The sequence below is a fragment of the Toxotes jaculatrix genome, chromosome 23, assembly GCF_017976425.1.
Source record: "Toxotes jaculatrix isolate fToxJac2 chromosome 23, fToxJac2.pri, whole genome shotgun sequence".
Lineage (NCBI taxonomy): Eukaryota > Metazoa > Chordata > Actinopteri > Toxotidae > Toxotes > Toxotes jaculatrix.
The window spans coordinates 2300803-2323265 of NC_054416.1; the positions used below are offsets into that span (position 1 = coordinate 2300803).

General features: G+C 43.0%; 1 protein-coding gene across 4 annotated transcripts in view; it reads right to left on the reverse strand.

The window, feature by feature from the left end:
* Positions 1–1209: 1209 nt before the first annotated feature.
* arhgap36 (Rho GTPase activating protein 36) overlaps positions 1210–22463 on the reverse strand; it is a 41005-nt gene continuing 19751 nt past the window's right edge. For 2 of the 4 annotated variants that reach the window (XM_041030847.1, XM_041030849.1), the window contains exons 2-12: positions 19259–19415; positions 13492–13560; positions 7774–8087; positions 6101–6317; positions 5895–5950; positions 5280–5430; positions 5001–5149; positions 4666–4836; positions 4467–4555; positions 4159–4376; positions 1211–3699 (exon numbers count right to left, since the gene is read on the reverse strand). In XM_041030847.1, the coding sequence (XP_040886781.1) occupies positions 3371–3699; positions 4159–4376; positions 4467–4555; positions 4666–4836; positions 5001–5149; positions 5280–5430; positions 5895–5950; positions 6101–6317; positions 7774–8087; positions 13492–13560; positions 19259–19415 (1920 nt within the window). In that variant the 3' untranslated portion in view covers positions 1211–3370. Of the gene's footprint in view, positions 3700–4158; positions 4377–4466; positions 4556–4665; positions 4837–5000; positions 5150–5279; positions 5431–5894; positions 5951–6100; positions 6318–7773; positions 8088–13491; positions 13561–19258; positions 19416–22463 lie in introns of all 4 variants that reach the window. The other 2 variants (XM_041030850.1, XM_041030848.1) reach the window with 2 other exon arrangements.

Consider the following 22463-nt stretch of genomic DNA (forward strand, 5'->3'; position numbering starts at 1 on the left):
GCCTCACAGACACAAACAGCTCAGCCTCAAGTTTCCAGGAAAAATCTGAATATTTTGCATCTTTGTGAGGCTGAATTCAAATTTTAAGAAAATGAGGTTTAGATATAATTTCCAATAACATAAAAAACACAGGAATCTGGTTTGAATTCATATTGAGCCCTTGAGCACTGAAATGCAACCGGCTGCGGTAAAAAAATATCAAGCTGGTTCAGTTTTTTCTGAAACTTCTGCTCCTATCTGCTCTAGTTTTTTTTTTTCCATCTGGGTTTTTGTGGCGAATCTTTAACTGGCCATGAATAGTTCAAAACTGCAAATTCTGAGTTTCCTTCATTTTAGCTACAAACAGATCCGAGTGACACAGACTTGAATCCTTCTGCTCTGTGCTGAGTCTGTTTGTGGGGCTGCGGCTGCTGCACATACTGCTGTCTGAAGTTCATTCTGAATGCATGTAGATGCAGTGAAGTTTGGGAATGACGGCTGGTTCTGATGGTGTCCAAACTGTTTGAAATAAAACACAAACCGGGTTTGAAGATGGAATTATCTGGACTGTCTCGTGTCTGTCTCTGCTACTGCTTCCTCTCTATCCACTGCAGTGTTTAAATAAGCAAAGGATGTTTGAGTAGGTCATCAACAATATTTGAAGAAATGTGAATTCAAATTATCATTAGGGCCAAAAAGAAACACAAACAGTTTTTTTAGGGGGGGAAAAAATTACCTGCTATTTGTCGTTTCCTACCTTAAAGTTTTGGGGATGTTACAGTTCGGCTGCTGTCTGTCGGCTTCCTTTCTCCGTTCCTGCCAAAATAATTCAGATTTAACATGAGTACACAGAACATGCACAACTGCACAGCATTGATATGCCATTATAACTCATGGTAACACACTGAATCAGCTGCATATACACTATAAACTAAACTATAGCTTGTTTCACAGCATAATGAAGAAAGTTATCGAATTTTATTTTTATCTTCAGCCATATGAAAAAAAAAATATTACTAAAATTAAACAAATATAGAGAATTAAAGGGATATCATCCAAAAAAGTTTGGGAATCTCTCTGGTAATTAAAGTTACCAGAGATATTAACTTACTGATGCAGTTTTCAGTTTCCTGCTGGAAGAAAAGTTATGTGAAAATACACTGTGGGGGAAAAAAACACATTGATGATTTTTTTTAATGTGCAGTGAAAGTCCAAACAAACTGTGCAGCCTCTGAACAGAAGTTGAGAGCAGACTGAGAAAGCTTTCTGTGCGTATTTGGTGTGAGATCATCTTCCCCTGCAGGGTTTTTTGTCTTCTGACTCACATTATTGCTTTTCAGATGCTTGCGGTGCTGCCAAAAGTATGACCAGAAGTCCCAGAAACAGATTGTCTTGTTTGTATTGAACATTTAACCCTCTTCTCTCCCATCAGATTCCACAATAACCAAAGACACACAGAGAGTCTGACATTTAATTCTCTGCAGGTGGGTGGTACATTCTCCGGTTTAGGTCTTAAACACACCTTGACGGGTTTTACAATGATATAGAAAAAGAGTTACCAACAAAAAAAAAAAAAATCTTGTTTTCTCTACAACGAATCCAAAAGAAAAGAAGATACATTCACCTGCCGAGGTGAAGGACACACTCTGTACAGCTTCTGTGTTTGTGGTGAAGAAATACAACGTTAGGATGCAGGAAAATCTCTGTGCAACAACAGGAAACATCACAGGTTTCTACTACAAAGAGGCCGGAGACAAACGTCTGTACAGTTCCTAGCTGTTTGGCACTATTCCCTATCTAATACACTTATCAATACACTTGACCGAGGTTATATGAGCCTGTAGGTGGTAGCAACATGAGCTGATGTGGTGAATGTCTCCCTCTTGTGGTTAAAGGAAGGTAACACTTCTGAAAGCTGAATTCCTGCTGGAAGGGACTGAGTCTTACTCTAAAGTCCACACCGAGCTTTCCAAGATGCTTCTGAAGTCAAAGCTCTGCAACACTTTCATACGTCTGCGCAAGGACCTAAAGTTTGCTTTGTGCAATGAAGAACGTGTGATACCTTTTTAAAACAGAAGTTAAAGGCGACAGTTCATCGACATTTAGGTCAAACCAGGCATTATTTGGTTGAAAATCTATCTTTAGACATCCAGGTAGCATATGACCTTTGTTTCAACAGCATTTCAATTACTGCTTCACCCAAAAAAAAATATAGTCACCAGCATGCTTCTGAAACATTTACATTTGACATAGACCAGTGGTTCCCAGCCTGAGGGTCAGGACCCGTCCACATGGTTGCGAGACGATTAGCTTGATGGGAAATATGGTACAAAGGACTGAGACTGAAAGGTCATGCTCAACCTTGGTACCAGAAACTACAATATCTTTCAACATATGAAATCACATTATCTATGGATGTAGGATCCAACCTCTAAAAATCTGAGGTTAGATGTCATGTATGGAGACCCACAGTGCTCAATATCAAATAAATAAGATGTATGGATGAATAAATACAGACAAAATGTACAACCATGAAATCTGATCATAGATGCTTTCATTAAGAAACCTGGGACTCTACCGAAAAACTGAAAACGACAGTATTATCCCACAGTTTGGCCACTGAACATACTTTATCTGCAGTTATTCATATTATTGGACACTTTGGGTCTTCATGGATGTCAGATGTTTTGAATCTTTGCAATCATTCTTGCTAATCATGGATAAAGAGCTTATTGAGAGCTTATTGAACATTACAGGAAAAACAACAAAAACCAAAGGGAGTCTGGTGTGGTCTCATTACAGATAACGGGTTAGTAGGGCCCATGCAGTTAGTTACGCAGTTCTAGGTAGTAAAGACGAAGTTTTATGTAAACTTATGAATACATCATGTACACATTATATACATTGCAATTATTACTGCATCCACTTCCAGATAATCTCAGACAGATTTGTCTTTTTTTCCTTTGTTTACTTTTACGTCCGTGTCTCTGTCTGAGAAAGTTGTGCTTAGTTTTCATCTTCAACATTAATCCCAAAAAAAAAAAAAAAAAAAAAATGTATTTGACATTTCATTCTTCTTTTGTTGGTTTCCTTCCTGCTTTCTTTGCCCAAACCACACATTCACACATATGCTGCATTCAAGAGGTGCCGGAAAAGTGGGAAATTCCAACAAGAAAAATTTGCAATAAAAGAGTCAGAAATTCAAGTAGAAAATTTTGGATTTATAATCCTAGAAATACACTTAACCTTTGCTTGTTAAATCAACAGACGTCTCTGTAAACGTAACAGGAACTTTGACCAATTTTTCCTGGGGATTTCTGACCTCTGACAGCAAGTTACACACATTCACACACACTCTTTCCCTTCATGTTCCTCCTCTTATCGGCCTTCATCATACCATCGTCTCTGAGCCTGACCCTTTCCCAGTGAAGAAGTCCCAGAAGTTGGCGGCAGGCGACGATTTGCTCTCCTCCTGTGGCGTCTGTCTCACCCAGATGCTGCTCTCGGTCGACCCACTCAGACTGGAGCAACTGCCACTGCCGCCACCACCGCCCAGAGAGAAGCTCAATGCCGAACCCAGCGGGCCCCTGCGGTCCTGGGGGTCGGGGTCATGACCGTGGAGTCTGGAGGTGGAAGATGAGGGCTGGGCCAGGCTGAGCAGGTTGTGGTGGGAGTGGAACTGACGCATGTGGCGGATGGATTTACCTGGAGGGACATCACCTGGAGGAACGAGACAGACAGTGTTCAAACCTGCACCCTGGTGTGTTTTTAAACTGTGTTTAAGTGCCAATGAGCAAACCACTAAACCGCTGCAGAACAGAGGATGTAAAAGTGCAGGTGTTTGTTCCTTTAGTTTAAAATCAGATATTACAAAGAAAATGTAAATGTTAAAAACTGTCATTTAAAGCAACAACTTCACATCTGTCACAGCTAGGTGGTGCTGTTGCAGCATTTATCATCACAACACAAACTCAAAGAGCTCCTGCACAGTCTCCTGTACTGCACAGTCCACGCTCTGCAGCATACAGACAAATTTTATTGGTAAAAAACAGAAAGGACCTTGGTGAAGATGATCTGTTTGAGTCAGTGTGCACTTTACAGCTGCCTGTCATGTAAATGACACTGCAGGAGCCTGGAGAACCTGCCGGCCACAACATGTAACCCCAGTAAAATAAGCACCATATCTCGTCTCCTGTCGCTTCCTGTTCTGGTTCAGTTTGAGCACGTTGAGGAAGACCTCGCTGGTCAGGCTGCCTTCACCGCCGCTACCATCGGGTGGGAAGAGAGGCGAGGGGGGCTCAAGCGGGGACAGACTCCCGCTGGAGGCCCCCACAGAGTCCAGAGACGCCCCGGTGTCCCTACGACCCCCCGAATCACTACTGCTCTCCGCCGTGCTGCTGAGAGAGACGGGAACCACAGTTTGTCACAACAAGACAGAAGATCTGATTCTTATGGGACTGTATCAATGGGCTGGTTGCCATGGTTACCTGAGCTTCCTGCGTAGCAGGTAGTCAATGATGTCTGGGTCGGTCTGGATCAGGCTCATCAGGACCTCCTGCTGCACCTCTGCAGATACCTGCAGAAGCAGAAACACACAAATATTTTATCAGCTCAGATATAAAATCCTTTACATTTCAAATTATATAATATATAATAAATGAAACTTCTCTTAAACATGTTCTGTACCGTGAAGAGCCTCCTGTAGTTCTGTATGAGCACCAGAGTGACGCTGATGATCGCAGTGCTGTCCTCGATCCCCATCGCGTGAGGACTCACATCTCCTCCGCTTTCCCGCTGCAGCAGGTTTGGCCCAAAGATCACCGCCAGGTTCGCAGCCGTCATCTTGTTACCGGGGATCTGGAAGGGCAGAGGGAAGGAGGAGAGGAGATGAGGAAGGAAGGTTCAGGTGGAGGGATGGAACAATTAAAAAACCATCAATATGGTCCTTTAAAGGGACATTCCAGCAATTTAATATAGCACTTCCATTAAGGTACGGGACAGAGTATGCTCCGGTGTCATACCTCCTGATCGTTGGTCCCTATGGTGTCCTGGGCGAAGCTCTGCACGGTGTGTAACAAGGTGAGGAGGCGCAGCAGAGTGTCGCAGTTACAGGGAGGCAGCAGGTAGAGGAGGTGCTGCAGGTACTGAAGCTGGTCAGCTCCTCTCAACACTGCAGACGGCACAGAGGAGGACGAGCACATTTACTGACCAACGAATGCAGATTTAAAACATAAACATAAATTTTTTATTCTGTGTATAAAACATATGTGCTGCAGTGGGACGTGTGTGTGTGAGCGTACGATGGGTGTGCAGGAAGGCCGGGTAGAGCTCTCTGGGCAGCAGAGGATCAGGCATGTCCCTCAGAAACTCTTTGAGCAGCGCTGCTACGTCATGGACGCTGTGCTCCTCGTCCAGCTGGACGTCCACGCCCATGTCAAAGTCCTCCCGCAGCTGAAGAGCACGCACGCACACACAAACAAAAACAGATACATAGGAAAACCCAAACACGCACACAAACACACACTGAGGTCAAATAAAGGACACTTTTCCCTGATGGACAAGATTTCTCAAAAACAGGATATCACACATCATCAGCTTGTCACTTGGAGATTATTTTTATATTCGATGGTGCAGTGAAGAGTGACAGGAAACACAGGACAGTGAATCAGTGGAAGAGTCACACTAAATGTCATGAACTACACCGGCTGGGATCCTCCACACATCATCATCTTTAGCCCGGCGTGTACACGGAGAGGTGAACTTTGACTTTTCATTGGTTATGGCCAACGTACAGAGAAACTAAATCTTGTCAGCAACAAAATGTTTTGTCAGTTGAGAAACAAAAATCAAAAACTATTATTTTTAAGATAAAGTGACAAAAAAATAAACTGGACCAGAAGAGAAAGTGTCCTCACCTGTCTCACTCTCTTCTTAGAGCTTCCAACTCGGAAAATTCCCACAGTCTGAAGACCTGGGGAGACAAAATCCTCCACAGCATCAAGTACAAGTTTCAAGATTTAATGTAAATCCATTATCTTCTGAATCTGTAGCTTCTAGTTTTAAGGGTTTGTTTCATTTGGGGACTCCACATAGCGCAAGTGAAACCAGGCCCGTGTCTCACCGTAGGTCTCGATGTGACTGCAGCATCTCTCCAGCACCCGGGGCACCTGTCTATAGATGGGGTTGAGGCTGAGCTTGGTCTGTGTCCTCCCCTCCGACGAGCCGCTGCCGGGTGACTTCTTCAGCTCCAGCTCAGCAGGGTGGGAGAGCTGCAGCGCCTCCAGCAGACGAGACTGACTCTCCACAAGGTCGGCGATAGAGTCCACCGACAAACCCCCCTGCAGAGCGGAGAGGGAAGGTGAGACAGAGGACGGACACAACGAAATGTACTGTGTCTGTCTGGTTTACTTCATGATCCACACGCATACAGTCACACAATACAATACAGAATAAAATACAGTAAATGAATTGTCTCAGTCTCATGTCTATTTGACCTGTGGATTTATTAAGGCCCTGATGAGGGATGAGGACATGGTGAGATGCTGAAAATATGAATTTCAAAAATGGACAAAAAAGGGTTGGAAAAAAGTTTATTGTTGTTGATCAACACGGCAGGAGAGAAGGAAAAGAAATACATAAAGAGGAGTGCTGATGGCAGAAAATGGAAAGAACATTTTGAGACGGATGGCAGGAGAAGAGGTCAGAAGAACAGAGGAGACAGTTTTTATTCCTCATCCTGACTTTGCCATCCAATAAATATCCGAGGAGCTGAAAACGAATCCCACAGAAATATAAAACACCTGTCTATGACCTGCAGACGACTTCTGGAGGAACGCCAGGTGTCTGAGGAATTTCCAGCAGCAACCGAACAGCGTGTGTGTGTGTGTTGTTAGATATGTAAACGGTGAGCTGCCGACAGCTGTAAGAGGGTGAGTCAGAGCCCCATTTAGCTCGAGACGGATGGGAAAACTCCGTCTTTCCCTCTCCTTTCTCACCATCCTCTCACCCACCAGCCCTCCTCTACCACCAGTGAGTAACCACCTGTGTAGGAACATGCATCAATATAAACAATTTCATCAGATATAAAGCAGTTTCATCAGTTCCTGTTGCTCATGTAAAAGCATGAGGTGGATTTATTTTGTCTTACACATATGTGAAGTTTGGATTTCATTTTCATTCTTTTAACATTTAAGAGACTAAACTGCGTTTTGATGCATCAGTACAGTACAGTAAGATGTTCACGCTCAGGCAGGACAGTGTGTGCAGTGTTTACTTCAGGGACCGACTCTTATGAGCTGTACTTGATGGCTGGTTCAGGTTCGATTACCACGCTCTGTGGCTGTAATGATACTCATCACAAGCTTAACGTAACAACTGTTTCCAGATCAGTGCGGAGAGGATTGCAGGGTGTGATGGTCTCAAGCGGAGACAGAACACACGGAAAAGCAAACACACACACACACACACACACACACAACACCAACACAGCATTTTTCGTACAAACACACGACTGTGGAAACAAATAGAGGAATTGGTTGTGAAAATGTTTACAGCTGGAGTTGCAGTCAGAGATTAGCAGCACTGCGGAGGCCTTCATTACAGGACAACCACACACACAGACACACACATACACACTATTGTCATCTTATATTACACTAATAACACACACCAGAGTCAGAAAATGTCACTTATATAAAACTTTATGTATGTAAAATTTAAAAATGCTTCTAACAAACAGAGTTGTCTTTTTTGGAGATGTGTGTGTGTGTGTATTCAGTCAGACTGCTGTCTCACCCTCCTCTGTCCTCGGCCGGTGTTATCCAGAAACGTGGGGGACAGTGGTTTGTTCTGAGTGTCAAAAATTGGCGCTGGTGCCACCGAGTTTGCGGAAGGCGATCCGGGACCCCCGCCTGTGATCGACGAGGAGCTGACCAGTGGCTTATTCCCGTTGAAGAACTGCCGCTTCTCGGCCCGGAAGCGCAGGATGCTGGCCTCCAGGTCCAGACAGTCGCGCCTGCTCTCCTTCAGGGCGTCCTGCTGCCGCTTGTAGGCCCGGTCGTTGGCGATGACCTGGGAGATGGGGATGCCAAACGCCTTGGGAGCTGATTCTGAGGGAGGAGAGGATGGAACAGCAGGAAAGAGGAGTTTTACAGAAAGATAAATGTTTCAGAGAAGGTTTGGAGACAAAATGTGGGCCCATCAGGCTTCCATTACAACTTCAACTGGGTAGGACTTTAAACAGCACGAGGAGGAAAACAGTGGGTGGGTAGAAATCTCTCTACAACATCTATGAAAGATTTGAATGTCAAGGCATGAGTGGTAGCTTTAGAAAGAAACTCTTGCCCTGGAGTTGAACCCCAGTATAGTGGAAGGATGTCTATATTTGATCAGTTATTCACTGGAAGAAAGAATACACCAAAATACCACAAAATATATCAGGAAAAAAGCTGATAAAACTGAGAAAATGACATAAAAACACAGCGTGTTACTGTTGGATTCCAACACCAAAGGACTTAACAGAGCTGTCTTGTCTTAGTAAACGAGCAGAAATCTGGAGAAGCCAGTTCTTATTAATCTGGCTTAATGTGACAGTCCCAAGAGTCGTCACGGCAAACTTTTCCCTGATATGGTGGAGAGACTGAAAATCCCTCAAAGGATGATTCATACAGGGAAAAATACACTTATTCTGTGTTTTAATTTCTCTGTGCATGAGGATCTTTGTTTAGATCCACATCTATTTAATGAGAAATATGTATAATTTTCTTTGCAGTTCACACCCACAGGACATAAGACCATACAGGTATACATCCTGAACTACTTATCAGCAGGTCTGTGCTTAAACTGGCTGCAAATAAATGGATGGAAATGGTGTCAGCGTTATGTATCTAAAGTCTGTTTTAAGTGTTAAATATTATCTAAATGTGTCCAATATCACATCTGTCATGGAAAATACTGACTTTTCCCCTTTTCCTCACTTAACTAAATCTTCATGTGGACACTTAAGAGCCGAGCAAAGTTTTCATAATTCTTAAATGTTTTTGAAAAATTGTCAAAATTTTGAAATAGCACTTATCAGAACAAGCACTTTTCCAATAAAAACACTTTTTGTAAATAAATTAATTTCTTTCTGGCCAGACTGAAGCTGTAAATCAGCGGCGGCAGCAGAACTGAAGCCCTGAGAGAGTCTCGTTTTATTTGCAGAACACATTCCTGTCAGCTGATAGCATCCGAACTCCAAACAGGAAGATGATTCCACTTCCATCTTCAGGGTGAGACTGTTTGTCCGCTGAGAAATCATGGATGAAGTGGAATTACAAACACAAAATTTATTTATTATAAATAATATAAAAATAAGTCACAATAATCATTTGTGTTCAACTAGCATAAAGCACAGTATCAGGATAAATGGAGTGGGATTAGTGATATTGAGGAATCTGATTAGATTGATGTCTGTCTATATTTGATGATGAAATGAATGCGCAGCCTCATTAACTTGTGAACGCGGCGATTGCACAGAGATTAAAGGTTCAAGTAGACGAGCGGTATAAGAATAGACAGAATGGATGGAGAGAGCAGGTAAGTGAGGGATCAACAGGAAATCCTGTTAGAGCCGCCACAGCCACAAACCAGACATCACACTCAGACTGATACAGGCTTACTGCAACGCCAGGGATACGGGCTGCAGGCGCATAAAACATGAGCGGGGTCGCTGTCATCTTTCATGATCAGCAGCTCAGCGAAAACCGCAAATCCTTCGCTCTGCTGCATCACATGAACACAACAGTTTAACACACACTCTGATGTGGCACACCGCTCAGTAAAAATCCAGTTAGAGAGGTGAATTAAGGGTATTAACAACAACAACAACAAAAACAAAAACAACGGCTTGGATTAAAGAGCGACAAAGCAACAACTCAAACTCAGAGAACTGATATAATGGCACAAAGAAATTTACCTGCAAAGGTGTGCACACTGCTGGCTCATACAGTTCTGTAAAACCACAGATCATGTTTGATGGCACTGTTTTCACAGTCATTTCAGATTTAATTTTTTACTTTTGAGTCTTCATGATGTACAAAACATGATGGTGGTGTTTTGTTTTGATCATCCTCAAAGTGGAACTTGCTAAAAGAAAGAGATTTCATGGATGAGGATGTCTGCAGTCTTGAACCCTGATCGTCCAGTTGAAGGACAAACTCCAATGACGGACACATCTTGCCAAACCTGAATGTAAAGTGACTCTGCACCTAAAATACTCAGGACGGTATAAAAGGCTGGAGCTTACTCTGCATGTGTCACTCACAGGCCAGGAAACAGGAAACACTCGGCACATTAATCCGGCTGCATCTAAACTTACACGCTCACATTCAAAGAACCCTGAACACACACGACTGTTTGAATGAAAACGGGCGACACACACGTGCACAGTCACACCTGGTGAGAAGAGACCGAAGCAGGTCAGACAGCCGTGGCAGACTGGCAGGACGCCCTGCAAAGCCTTAAATATACGGGATGGACTCATCTTGAAATAACTCTCAGGTTGTGTGAGGAGTATATTCAACGCTTACACAGCAACATGAATGTGCCATTCTGGACTTTTTTCACCATCAAAATCATTTGGATAATTGGACGACTTTGCTCAATAAAATCTCCCTGTTGACAAGCTGGTGTCAGTGAATCCCCACATCCATAAAAAGCTGCTAAATAATGTTCTTTTAATTCAGAGGAATGAAAACACAAACTATGAAGAAAAAAACATTTCCTTAAATAGTAAAGTGGGATTTCAGCACCAAATCTCAGTTCAAGATTTAGATTTACTTCTCAAACATCTGTCGGGCAGAACGAGTAAACTGTCCTAATACTTTTGTTCTCCAACCATTTCATCATTAGTTGATTTGTGGCTGATCGGACCGACCCTCAGCCACGTGTGCCTCCATCAGGTGCCAGGCTCACAGATAAGCTCCTTAACAGGTGCCGTGCTGGCCAGGTGCCAGCTAGCATTAGCTTGTAGCGGCAGGCATAAGTTCGCTAAGAGTCACTGACTTGAAGGAAAGCAACAAGTGAAGAGAGACCGTGAAGCTACACATGATGCATGCCAAACTACATGTTATTGTCTGGCAACTATTAGGATACAGATTTGTTTTGTGTTGTAATTGTTTCAGTATGGTGACTAGATTTATCTCTTATCAACCTCACCAGCTGCTGACACACGGTAATTGTCCTGCTTGCACTTACACTTTAGCAGAATGGACTTTGTCTCAAAGCTGTTTGAATGAATGGATTTTTCCTAACACACCAAAAAAACACACACAACGTCCTGCGCCGTCATTGATTAATGTGTCCTCCAGACCATCTTTCATGGCCCCGTTTGATCAGTGAGCCTGTGCTTCCTCCTCAGGCCTGACGTCTGTTGGCAGGAACAACCGAGCTGACCAGTCCTCCATTCTGCTGCCTCCTGACATTTGGCCACGTTTGTGGGCATCAAATGCCAACTATGACAGTGTCAGCTGGAGGCGTGTGCTTGTTTAAATAGCCGAGGATTTAATGGCTGGCTGTGACAGATTGGAAGTGCTGGAAAACGCCCCTCAGAATCGGGACATCACAGACATCTGAGAGATCTGAGGCTTTACATCTACAGTTATACAAAGGCTGAATAACGCGTCAGCAGTTTTTGTTAATGCTCTTCTCATAGTTTGACAAATACAACTTTCCATACAACGTTCTGATAATCTTTTATTGCCTTTTGTCACATTTGGGGCTCCGTAGCGGTTTTGCAGCTTAGGGGAATTTGGATTTTTAAAATCCTGTCTCTGAAGCTGCATGTTACACATACATGTCCTGAGTTAACGATGAAACAAATGCTAGAAGTCAGACAGGAAGACAGCTGCATGTGTTCAGGACTTTCACTGCTTCCCTCCTTCAGATTTTCTGTACCTCAGGTCGTTGTCTGTTACTGGAAGACTGAAGGAGATATATTTAGATGCTGCTCAGCACTCACTTCTATTTTTCTTTCACCACAACAGCAGCTGGATGATAATATTGCTCCTCGGGGGCTTAGTGAATTAAAAAAAACAAAAAAACAAAACTGTGTTTAGTTAACACAGTCTGTCCTCTGTGTAAACCCCTGTCAAACAAATGCAAACACAGGAGCAGATAATAGGAAACTCAAGTAACTTAGACAGGCTTCAAAACTTCTCTATCAAATTTACACAACTGCTGTCACCTTTAGTGTGTGTGCAACACCATCAATACCACTGAGGAGACACCACATCATCTTTGAGATGTGAGAGTAATCCAGCTACATGCAATCGGCTACCTGCCGACCCCTGAACGCCACACAGTCATGCTTCCAGTAGTGGAGGAGTGGAGCCAGCAGGAGTGCTGCCAGGTCCCAATGTTCTGTGTTTTGATTAGCTAAGTCCTGTGTGTAAGAGGCTGGAGGCAGGATTTACAGACCTGCACAGACATCCTGGGAATGTGTGCGCGAGTGTGTGTGTTGTGTGTTTTGGCTCGTATCTTGGCCCGCTGTGATAATCACCTGAGAATAGAGAACATCTCTTTATGAGGGGTAGGGGTCACATTGGCAGATGATTGGCCACGGGGCTTACAGAGAGAGACGAAGAAGAAGAAGAAGAAGGGGGGAGGTAAAGAAAGCAAAGGAAGGAGATGAAATATAAAGAGAGCCTATAAAATATCTTTAGAACGATTCGCTGAAGTCCAAATTGATGTCAAAAGCTGAAACTACAGGAAAAGTTTGGCATTTTTGCCCAAAAAGACTTTAGTTAGGATTATGCCTAAAACGTTGAACCCGAGAGACCATGAAGCCTCTGAGATATTTGCCCACCTTATTTGGTTGGTAACCAAAGTTTGTTGGTATCACTGCGATACAGCAGATCATGTCAGAGATGGATTATACAAAATACTAATCAGTCACTTCAGATGAAAACACTTTCTCTGATAAAAAATGATTCAAGAGTCACTTTGAACAACGTCACTGTTGTTAATAAAATATTATTATCTGCTGGTTTCTTCCAGTAATCACAGCTCCGTGTTCCCGTAGACAAACTCTACCTAAGGACTTGTTTTTGCGTTCGTATGGTGACACAGCGTGACCGTCAGAGAGCCTGGCGAGTTTATGTTATAACAACGCAGGAACGCAAGAAGCAAAGACAATGAAACACAAGCTCGACTGAGTGAACCCTGCATGAGTCAGTGCACAGTTCTGAGCCTCTTGTGCTTTTATAAACACAGTATTTCAAGTATGTGGGACCATTAGTGGGAAAAGCCACTGGACGTCAGTGGTGGTGAAGCTGTTTCAATGGACAGAAGGGACTTTGTGTTTGATGATGATATTTACTGCAGCAAACACTGAGCTGTGGGCGTCGGGTCACAGAGGGGATTCGTAGGAAAACACACAGACACATCCACAGATTATCAGAGGAGACAAAAACTGTGGCCACCACAAAAAACTGTTTGTCTTTAACCGCATGTCTGTGTTTACGTTGAACTCACCTCGCTCTTTCTTTTCCTTTGAAAAGGAGTCAAACTTCCTGCGTAGAGATTTTCTCCGTTTGCGTATTTCTGTGAGGAAAAAGAAAAAGTCAGCATCAGTAAATTGGTCGGTGGTTCTCAAGTATGTGCACGTCTGAACAATGAAGACTGTGTACTGTCTGGCTTCTGATGTCTGATGTCCGTACAGACTGTATCTGTGTGTGTCACCACTAATGAAGGATCACTACACAAACACTCATCTACACATGAATGAAACTTCATTCAACTCGCTTTTTGTTTTATCAGCTCTAAATTAATAAACTCAATCATCTCTTCTCTCTCACACACTCACACTCACACACACTCACACACACACACACACACACACACACACACAGCCAATTCAGACAGCCGCCATTACGATCTTTTTCCCGTTCCTCTCTCTTTCAGTTGTTATCTTTGGCTCCTGAGTGCTTGTACCTCTTCCTCAGTTCTAAGAATAGAGTGGACCATTTCAATAGACGAGACCTTATTGTTTGTTTTAATAGCCCCTTTGCTTAATGGCTGTACTGCTCCCGACGTGCGTGTGTGTGGGTTTATTTGTGCATGTCATGTATGTCTATGAGAAAAATCCAGAGAGAAAGAAGCACAAAAGGGCCTCAAATGTAGGAAGAGAGAGAGGCATCAGGCATTATTATTTCTGTATCACAGGCTGCTGGTGTGGCTCTCATGATGTTACTTAGCTTTTGTAATTTAAGCAGAAGAGTCCGTATGCTGAACTATAATAAGTCAATTTAATTTCACTGCTGAGATCTTGTGCATTTCCACGTCCTCATTGTTCATTTGTTTTTCTAAATTCCTGCAGACCACTGGAACAACAGTGAAGCTGCAGTAAACCCATGCCTACGTGCTGGTGGTTGATGCAGTGCCCTGTGAGAGGGCATTGGTTGCAGCATCTCTGTGTGTGTCTGTTTTTACAGCGTGTGTTTTGTTTCCACCTGGGCCGTCTCTTTTACGAGCTCTACATCCTCCCCCTCTCGCCGGGTTTACGTAGAAGCAGCCATTGTTTGGGTTAGTAAAGCTGCTGTTTAGAAATCACTAACTCAAGGTTGGATCTTTTGCCTATTAAGGATTGAGCGGAGTTTCATACATCGCAAATTGTGCCTTATGAAATATTTGTGATTCAACTAAAGTTGGAAATTCTTCTCTGTTTTTTGTCCTTAATGAAAGGGAAAATCAGCAAATTAAAAAAAAAAAGCAGGGAAAGGAGAAGGAGCAAGTCTCGGTGCTCGTGTGTGTGTGTGCCGTCGGGATAAAGGGGTCATATTCCCATGACTGCAGGAAATTAAAGTTTATTTCCAAAGCGCTCGGCCCCTCCCACCACACACACGCCACCTCCAGCTAAGGCTGATCTCCTACCGACGACTGTGTGTGTGTGTGTGTGTGTGTGTGTGTGTGTGTGTGTGTGGTGTGTGTGTGTGTGTGTGTGTGTCTGCGCACATGTATGATCTCAATGTATGATTACATAATGCACATTCACAGAGAAGTAAGATGTCAGGCCAAGACAAATACAGAGAGGGAAAACAGACCAGGGCTTCCAAGTATAATAGACTCAGATATTTTCTGCATCATTATTTGTTGTTGGCAAAAAGTTTCAGTTAAATCACCGACCGATAACAAATCAAACAAATCTGGCAACCAGTCACCTGAATCCAGCACTCTCCATCCAGCTTTTCTTTTTTTTCTGCTCTCTGCTTTGTCCAAAGCCTAAACATTTCCAATTTATAATGACATAGAATTGAAAAGGGAAAAGAAGGAGAAGGAACAGGTGGAAAGGAAAACAGACAAAGTGATAATGGCATGAAGACAGAGAGAAGATCAGAGGAAGGAGAGAGTGAGTTGGTCCCTGTAGAGCAGCGATTCAGAGAATGGGGCATGAGAATGAACTCCCGACCACACCAAATAAGAGCAAATCTGTCTCACAGCGACTGACACATTTCACAAAGAATTCACCGAACTTTGCCAGGAAAACTAACAAACACACGCTCATGCACACGCACACTCAAATGCCAGCGCATGGGACCATGCATGTACAGCGATGTAAAGACTGAACTTTGTTGTGCCTGTGCAAACAAAGTGGACAGGTTTTATGGCACTGATTCCTCTTTCAGCTGAAGCAGCGAGAGGCAAAGCAAGTGAGCAAGAAGAGAGAGGAGGAGATGAAGAGGAAGAGAGGCTGAAAGATGGTAAAGAAATGATGGAGGTGAAATAAGAGGAGCGCTGGGAAAAGTCAAAGAAACAGAAAATGGAGAAGAAGAAACCCAGTGGAGACAAAGCAACAGAAACCCAAAACGAAGGGCGGGAGAGTGGCGGGAGGTGATGCTGAGACCAAGACAGGCCGGGTGGACCGGAGAGATTTCACCCCAGGGGAGAAACCGAGGAGGAATATTCCCACACTTACTTACAGAGCACTTTGTGTGCGAGCCAGACAGAAGCAACTGTCTGTTCCTGAGCTAATGTCTGAAGTATAATTAAAAAGTACTCGTGAAAATAAATATATTTACTGCAGCAGTCGCCTTTACTTTGGTTGTTCCTGCTTCATCCTCGTTGGAGTTAAAGCAGGAACCTTTGGGGAAGTTGTAGTGTATAAGAAGTTACCTAATTATACAGTATACTGTTTGGGGTTTGACCTTCAGAATAAAGTACAACATTCCCTTCATGTACCAGTATTCCTTGTATACTTTATGGTGTATTTGTATCGGAGGAACTGTTAGTTCACTCACTTATTTCTTTTGTTTGGAAAACAAACAGCAGTTTGTGGTTTTATAAACTAAACTCTCCAGACCACAATTATCTGCCTCCACATGTGCTCCCATCACCCAACAACTTCACCTCTAATAGAAATAATGAGAATGTTTGAGTGTTTGTTTTGTTTACAAGCTCCACATCCTCCCTCCCTGACCGGGTTTACGTGGGCTGAAGCCATTCTCTCGGTCAGTGACGCTGGTGGTTTCCAAAAAAACTAATTCAAGGCTTGGTCTTTTTCCATTAGAGAACACATGGCATCCAACACAGACCAGACTGGTCCATTTGGAATATTTGGTGGTAAGAAGTTTTAGTCCATCATTTTTGTACAATGCCTGATTCAGAGCAAACGTTATGTAGAGAAAGACGTTATACAGAGATCCTGACTAACTGCTTGACTCTTCCATGGAAATCCATTTAAAACTAGGCTCCTGAAAACACCTGAACAGGTGGAATCACAGAGCATTAAACAGGAAGTGATTTACTTATTTTCCCATGAATTTGACTGTTAAATCAAACCCTGACCTGGTGGGGAAAAAAAAGCTTTATCTGTAAAGATTAAAAATGAGGGAAAAGATTTCCCAAGGGTGCTGAGAGCAGGGACGAGTGGAGTCTCACAGGATGTATGTTGTTCTGTAGAATGGAAACATATTATCATGTCTATAAGATAAAGCTGAGTTTCCCATATGTAGTTTTGGACATGTTCTAAATGTGTTTTGTCGATGCAAACATCAAGTTTCATTTACAAGAAAACTCCACGGAGTGCCTTCAAGAAGCCCTTTGGAACAGGCTTTGAGAAAAGATGTAAAAAGCAAAGTGGTTGTTTCCGTTCTTGGAAGTTTTGATCCTGGGGGAATCCAAGCCCCCGCATGCTGATGTGGTAAAATCGAGCTTCACTGCTTTTGGTGACCGTTTGTAAACTGGGCCCGATTAAGCAACATGGTCAGAGTAGAGCAGGTCCAGGGTTAATTACCCTGAGAGAGAACAACATTATGGGAGAGAGTAGCTGAGTTTGAGAAAAGCAGATCACATACCAGCTGGTCTCATAGGAGAAAGGCTACTGACAGATCCTCCACACACACACACAAGCACACTCACACACCACTTCTACAATCAGCTGTGTTTGTTTCTTAGCAACAGCCTCAACACTCTGTGATCCCCCTGACCTCGGAGATCCCTCCAGCCCCAATAAACACGGGAGAAAACCTCCCAGTCTGCAGCCCGCGAGGTGTTTGAAAGATTTACGGTCGATCTCACTTTATTGGCTGGATTTAGTACTTCAGAGTTCACGTAGATAAGACGATTGCACATAAACAACTTTTCAAAGCGGGAAGTCCAGAGGCAAGAAGAGGAATGGCTGTGCAAGTAAACATAAGCAGGGGAAAAGTGTGGAGGTATTTCCCACTGTTATCTGAGATTAATCAAACATACAGTTCTGATGTAGCTCGTCATTCTGCTGTTAGTGGCAGAAAACTAGCTTGCTCAACTGTAACGCTTAAGAAAAGCACGCTGATTTTCTGTGGGAGCCTGTAAAACAAGATTCATCACCCAAGTGGGAGTTTAGTCCTCTAAAGTTCTCTAAACCAGAAACAATTTGGAGGCAGAGATACCTGTACGTGCACCCTGTCCATTTGAACACATCACATCACATACACACAGATCGTATCACTCATTTGGACGTAACACTTGATTTGCAAGATAAAGAAAGTCTACCTTGTACAAAATGTGGCAGACATCCACGACGGCCCTCATTACTTTCTGGCGTGGTGAAATTTAATATTCAAGTTTCTCACAATATGATGCCAGGTGCTGCCTGGCACTGAGACAGGAATCGGGTCCACTGACTCCTCTACTTGCATTTTAGGATCTGAAATGTGTGTTGTCAGCTTTTCAGACAGATCTGCTGTGGTGCTCAACAAGTTGTTTCCTGGCTGGAAGAGCGAGCAACCAAGCAGAGCTTTGCAAAAAGAAAAAAAACAGGCACAGGTGGTGTGTGTCATCTTAGAGAAACAACAGTGCTGACTGTATCACTGAATGTAAAGTGAACTGTTCTTAGCAGAAAGACACTGTTGTTCCTTAAATTAGCTAAAGAGAGAAAAAAAACCCTGTTCTTTTAGTTCTTAGCACAATTTTCCCCATGAGATTATTTTTGTGTCCATAACAGGCAAAGACAGCCAAGATCACCAGAAAGAGGAGCTGAAACACACTGGTCATGTGTGTAATCAGCTTAAAATGACCTTCACTTGCACTCAGTTGCAAAATAGTTTTTCCTAGTAGTTTTATCTGGTTTAAATCCGGTGAACTAGCCTTATATTTTTACGGGGAAGAGATGTCTTGAGCCTCACCAAGATGAAAAACGGTCAACACTGAACTGAACTCAGGGATCTGTCAGTAGAATTTGAGATACAGAGCGAGACGTGTGGATGAATGAACCAATCATGCAGCATCCTTCGCCCTTTTCTTATCATAACTGACAACTTGGAAAATTTACACTTGTACAGAATGTTTTCTTTGACTGAGCACACAGGCTTATGCCCAGTGTCTTCCTGCTTCACACCCATTCCTCAGATTCACTCACAGACTGGTGAACGGTTGACCTCGCTCGAGGGCAGTTCAACCTCAGTTTGTAAGGGAGTGGGCTCACCCAATCAAATCTTTCTAACTGGCGCCAGATTGACCATGTCATCCCAAACCAAAGACAAGCCACTGGTCTCGACCCCACGACCTTTGAAGGCATAGTAGCATTTTTTCTACAGATTGTGTTTACTCTGATCTCAGACCAAGCATTTTTCAAAGCCTCTCAAAAGTTTTAAGAGTAAATTCACACTGAATTAAAGTCAGTGACAATCTTAGTTGCATGCTCTAACACCCAGGATTTGAATGTTAACCGAGTTATGTTGTAAAGATCTCAAACACAGACCTCTGTTCTGAGCTGTGGTCAGAAGAACCAGCTTAAGAAACACCACTGATGTCATTCTCGTACCTCTTGGGATGCTGATCTTGAAGTCCAGGTCCCGCTCCTCCAGGTGATATAAGGCCACTTCCTGTAATCTGGCTCGCTCCAGCTCCGACAGGCTCTGGATGGGCACCGGCTGCAACCGCACGCTCTGACCCAGCATGGTCGCCCACGTGTGGTCCCCCTGCCGAGAGGCGAGAGTGGGGGGTTAACGAGGAAAGAATGTAGAGGTTCAAAGGTAGACGGAGGATCGGGAAAGACCTGCGACAGCACACGTCATTAATCACAACCACCAGCTATCCTTTTATCTGTGTACAACAAATTTTCTGCTCCCTCTGACAATTAAACCAAAACCAAACTTCAAAGACAAAGTGGAACATGGCATTGGCTGTAATCATGAACATTATCAACCAACCATCAAGTTCTTAAAGGAACAAAACCCTTAAAAGGCAAAAACCTCGAAAATTCATTTACTAACAGTGAGTCACGAGCACTCAGCTCTGTCACTGCTTTTGTTATATATTATATAGTTTACTTGGCGTATCACAGATTTATGATGACTTCTCTGGCTCTGTGGTTCTGTGAAATCCTTTTTATCACTGACTTAAACACTGCCACGCAAACACACTCACAAGTTGTTAGAACAGAGCTATTGTTAGTGCATTAAATCATTTAGATATTCCCTGATATTCCCTTCTTTCTGTAATGATCCAGATTTAAAATCAGGGTTAATTTGATACATACAGGGATGAGACAGGGTGAAGAAAGATGGAGACAGAATAAGAGAGACTGGGGGAAAAAAAAAAATCTAAACTGATTATGAGGCGTGGTAAAAAAGCGAGGGAGTAGACGCAGAGTGTTTGGTGGAGAGATGCAGCGACCACAGGTTAACGAGGTCCAGATAAACACACTCCGGATCTGAGGTCCGTGCCTCACGACCTTCAAGCTATCAGACAAAAATGTGTTTTTAATGTATGTGTGTAGTGGCTTGTGTGATGAACGCTCTGCATGTTCCCATTGAGAAACAAAGTCTGAGGGATTTTGCACAAAAGCATGTAAATCAAGCAGCTACTAAATCCACAGTGAGCTTTACACTTGTCACGTGTTTTTGTTTTGTTTTTAATTTTTTCTTGAGTAAAATCTCAATCTGAAAAGTACTAAAGCTGTCAAATACATGTAGAGGAATAAAACGTACCATATTTCCCAAAGAAATGTTGTGGAGTAGAAGAATAAAATGGAAATACGCAATTACAAGTGTCTCAGATTTGTACTTAAGCACAGTACAGGAGTTAATGTGCTTAGTTTCTTTCCACCACTGACTTTCAGTGCAAACATACAAACCTAAAGGTAAAAACTATTCAGTATCATTGTCCTCCCGACAGGACAGTGAGTACAAACTCATGCTGTGCTGCCAAACATTGCTCAACCCCACAGACATGTCAGGCTGAAGCTGGAAGAAACACAGCATCAGATATTCACTCTGGATGAACTGATGCAGGGGGACTGATCACTCACACACAATGACACAATGACAACAACTGTGGCGTCTGTCTTCACGCACTCCTCATGACCAGTAAACAGAGCTTGGTGTGTAAAATGAGTTTCTCGTTGTGTATAGTAAGTTAAAGCACAGCGGCGACACACACACACACTTTATACTAAAGTCTCCTGCTTTTGGCTCTGAGCCCTAATGGAACTTTTCCAGACTATAAGAACGACATGTATGAGTTCTCATACTAATCTGTGTTCCCTGTATGGCCTCAGCACTTAAAGAAAAATGCACCATTGCAGCAGAATGTACTGTAGTTTTACATAAACAATCAGCCTCAAGCTTCAACTCGAGCCTTTAAAAGCCTCCAATTACAGGAACCTTTCATCACTACTTCTATGACCGCCTCGCTGCGTATGCCGCCTCTGCCTATGTGGACGTATACTTCTTCCACATGTGTGTGACCGTCTCATGTGCGAGCCGGCCTCAGCCCACACAGCACAGCGTGATTGGGGTAAAATTGCTTTGGCCTTAATGCTTAACGTAACCAGACAGACAGACTGTGGTGAGGCTGGATAAAAGCCTCACTGACGCTTTCTAAAAACAGGTCACATACATTGTCTCAAAGTGACATGGTTCAGTGGAGAACAGCACTATGGGAAAGCTGGTTTGGTGTTTTAAATACCATGGGTTAGAACTGACATTTAGGAAAAGCATCATGACTCACGGTCAGTCTTTCTTAGAGAAAGTGAACGTATGCATCAGCTCGTATATTTTCTCTTTCTGTGACAGATGTACATTTTCATGTGTGTAACAGAATGAAACACTCAGAACCGCACAGACTTGGTTTGTTGACATCTAGAATAATCTGACTCATCGTCAGTCTGTTCATCATCGCTGAGTCACACCCTAAAACAGATGCACACTAATTCTTGTATCATTAGATGGTTTTATTATTTTCGTAACTAACTGCTCATCAACTATTCGGGAAGCACAAGCAGGCGCTTCTGGCCTTTCATGTTCTCCAGCGTCTACCCTCTGTCACAAGATCTAAAGTCCACACGGTGAATTTAAAGTATCTCCTGTTCTCTGTCTGTCATCATGTACAGGTTCTTCTACCCAGGCTCAGTTTTATTGCAGCAACTCAGATTCTACTTTCATGAAAAAAAAAAAAGTCCTCTGACACTGAGATGTACACTGGATTTTATATATTCTGCGTCATCAGCTACACCCTCCAGCTTCAAGTGACTTTTTCTTAAATTGTCCTATTCTATTTTACCCATTCCCACAATATTCTGGTTCACCTTCTTTAACCTAACAACCCAGACAAATATTCTTGAGGAGGCTTCAGGGCGTCTGCCATGAACTCCTGATTTCACATGCAAAACAGAAACAGCAGCCATCAGCTCAAAAAAATATGAGATTTACAGTAAAGGCCTGTGATCTCCCAGAACTTACTGATTTCACACATGTAAGACTATTCAACTGATTCTCTGTGATCGCATTATATACATTCAGTCATTTGTGCCGATTCACTCCGTTTCAGATGGAACTGATTCATTTTACTTATGTGTGGATAATCTGCTATGTCCAGTCTTGTTTGGCTCCTTTGTTCTGTTTGTTTTTGTGGTGAAAACATTTCAACACACTGTTATTTAATACTGTAATAAACCAGGACTCTGATTCTGATGTAAACCAACAAAGACCTCATGTGGTTTGAGGCAGTGTAAACACAAAGGTGCT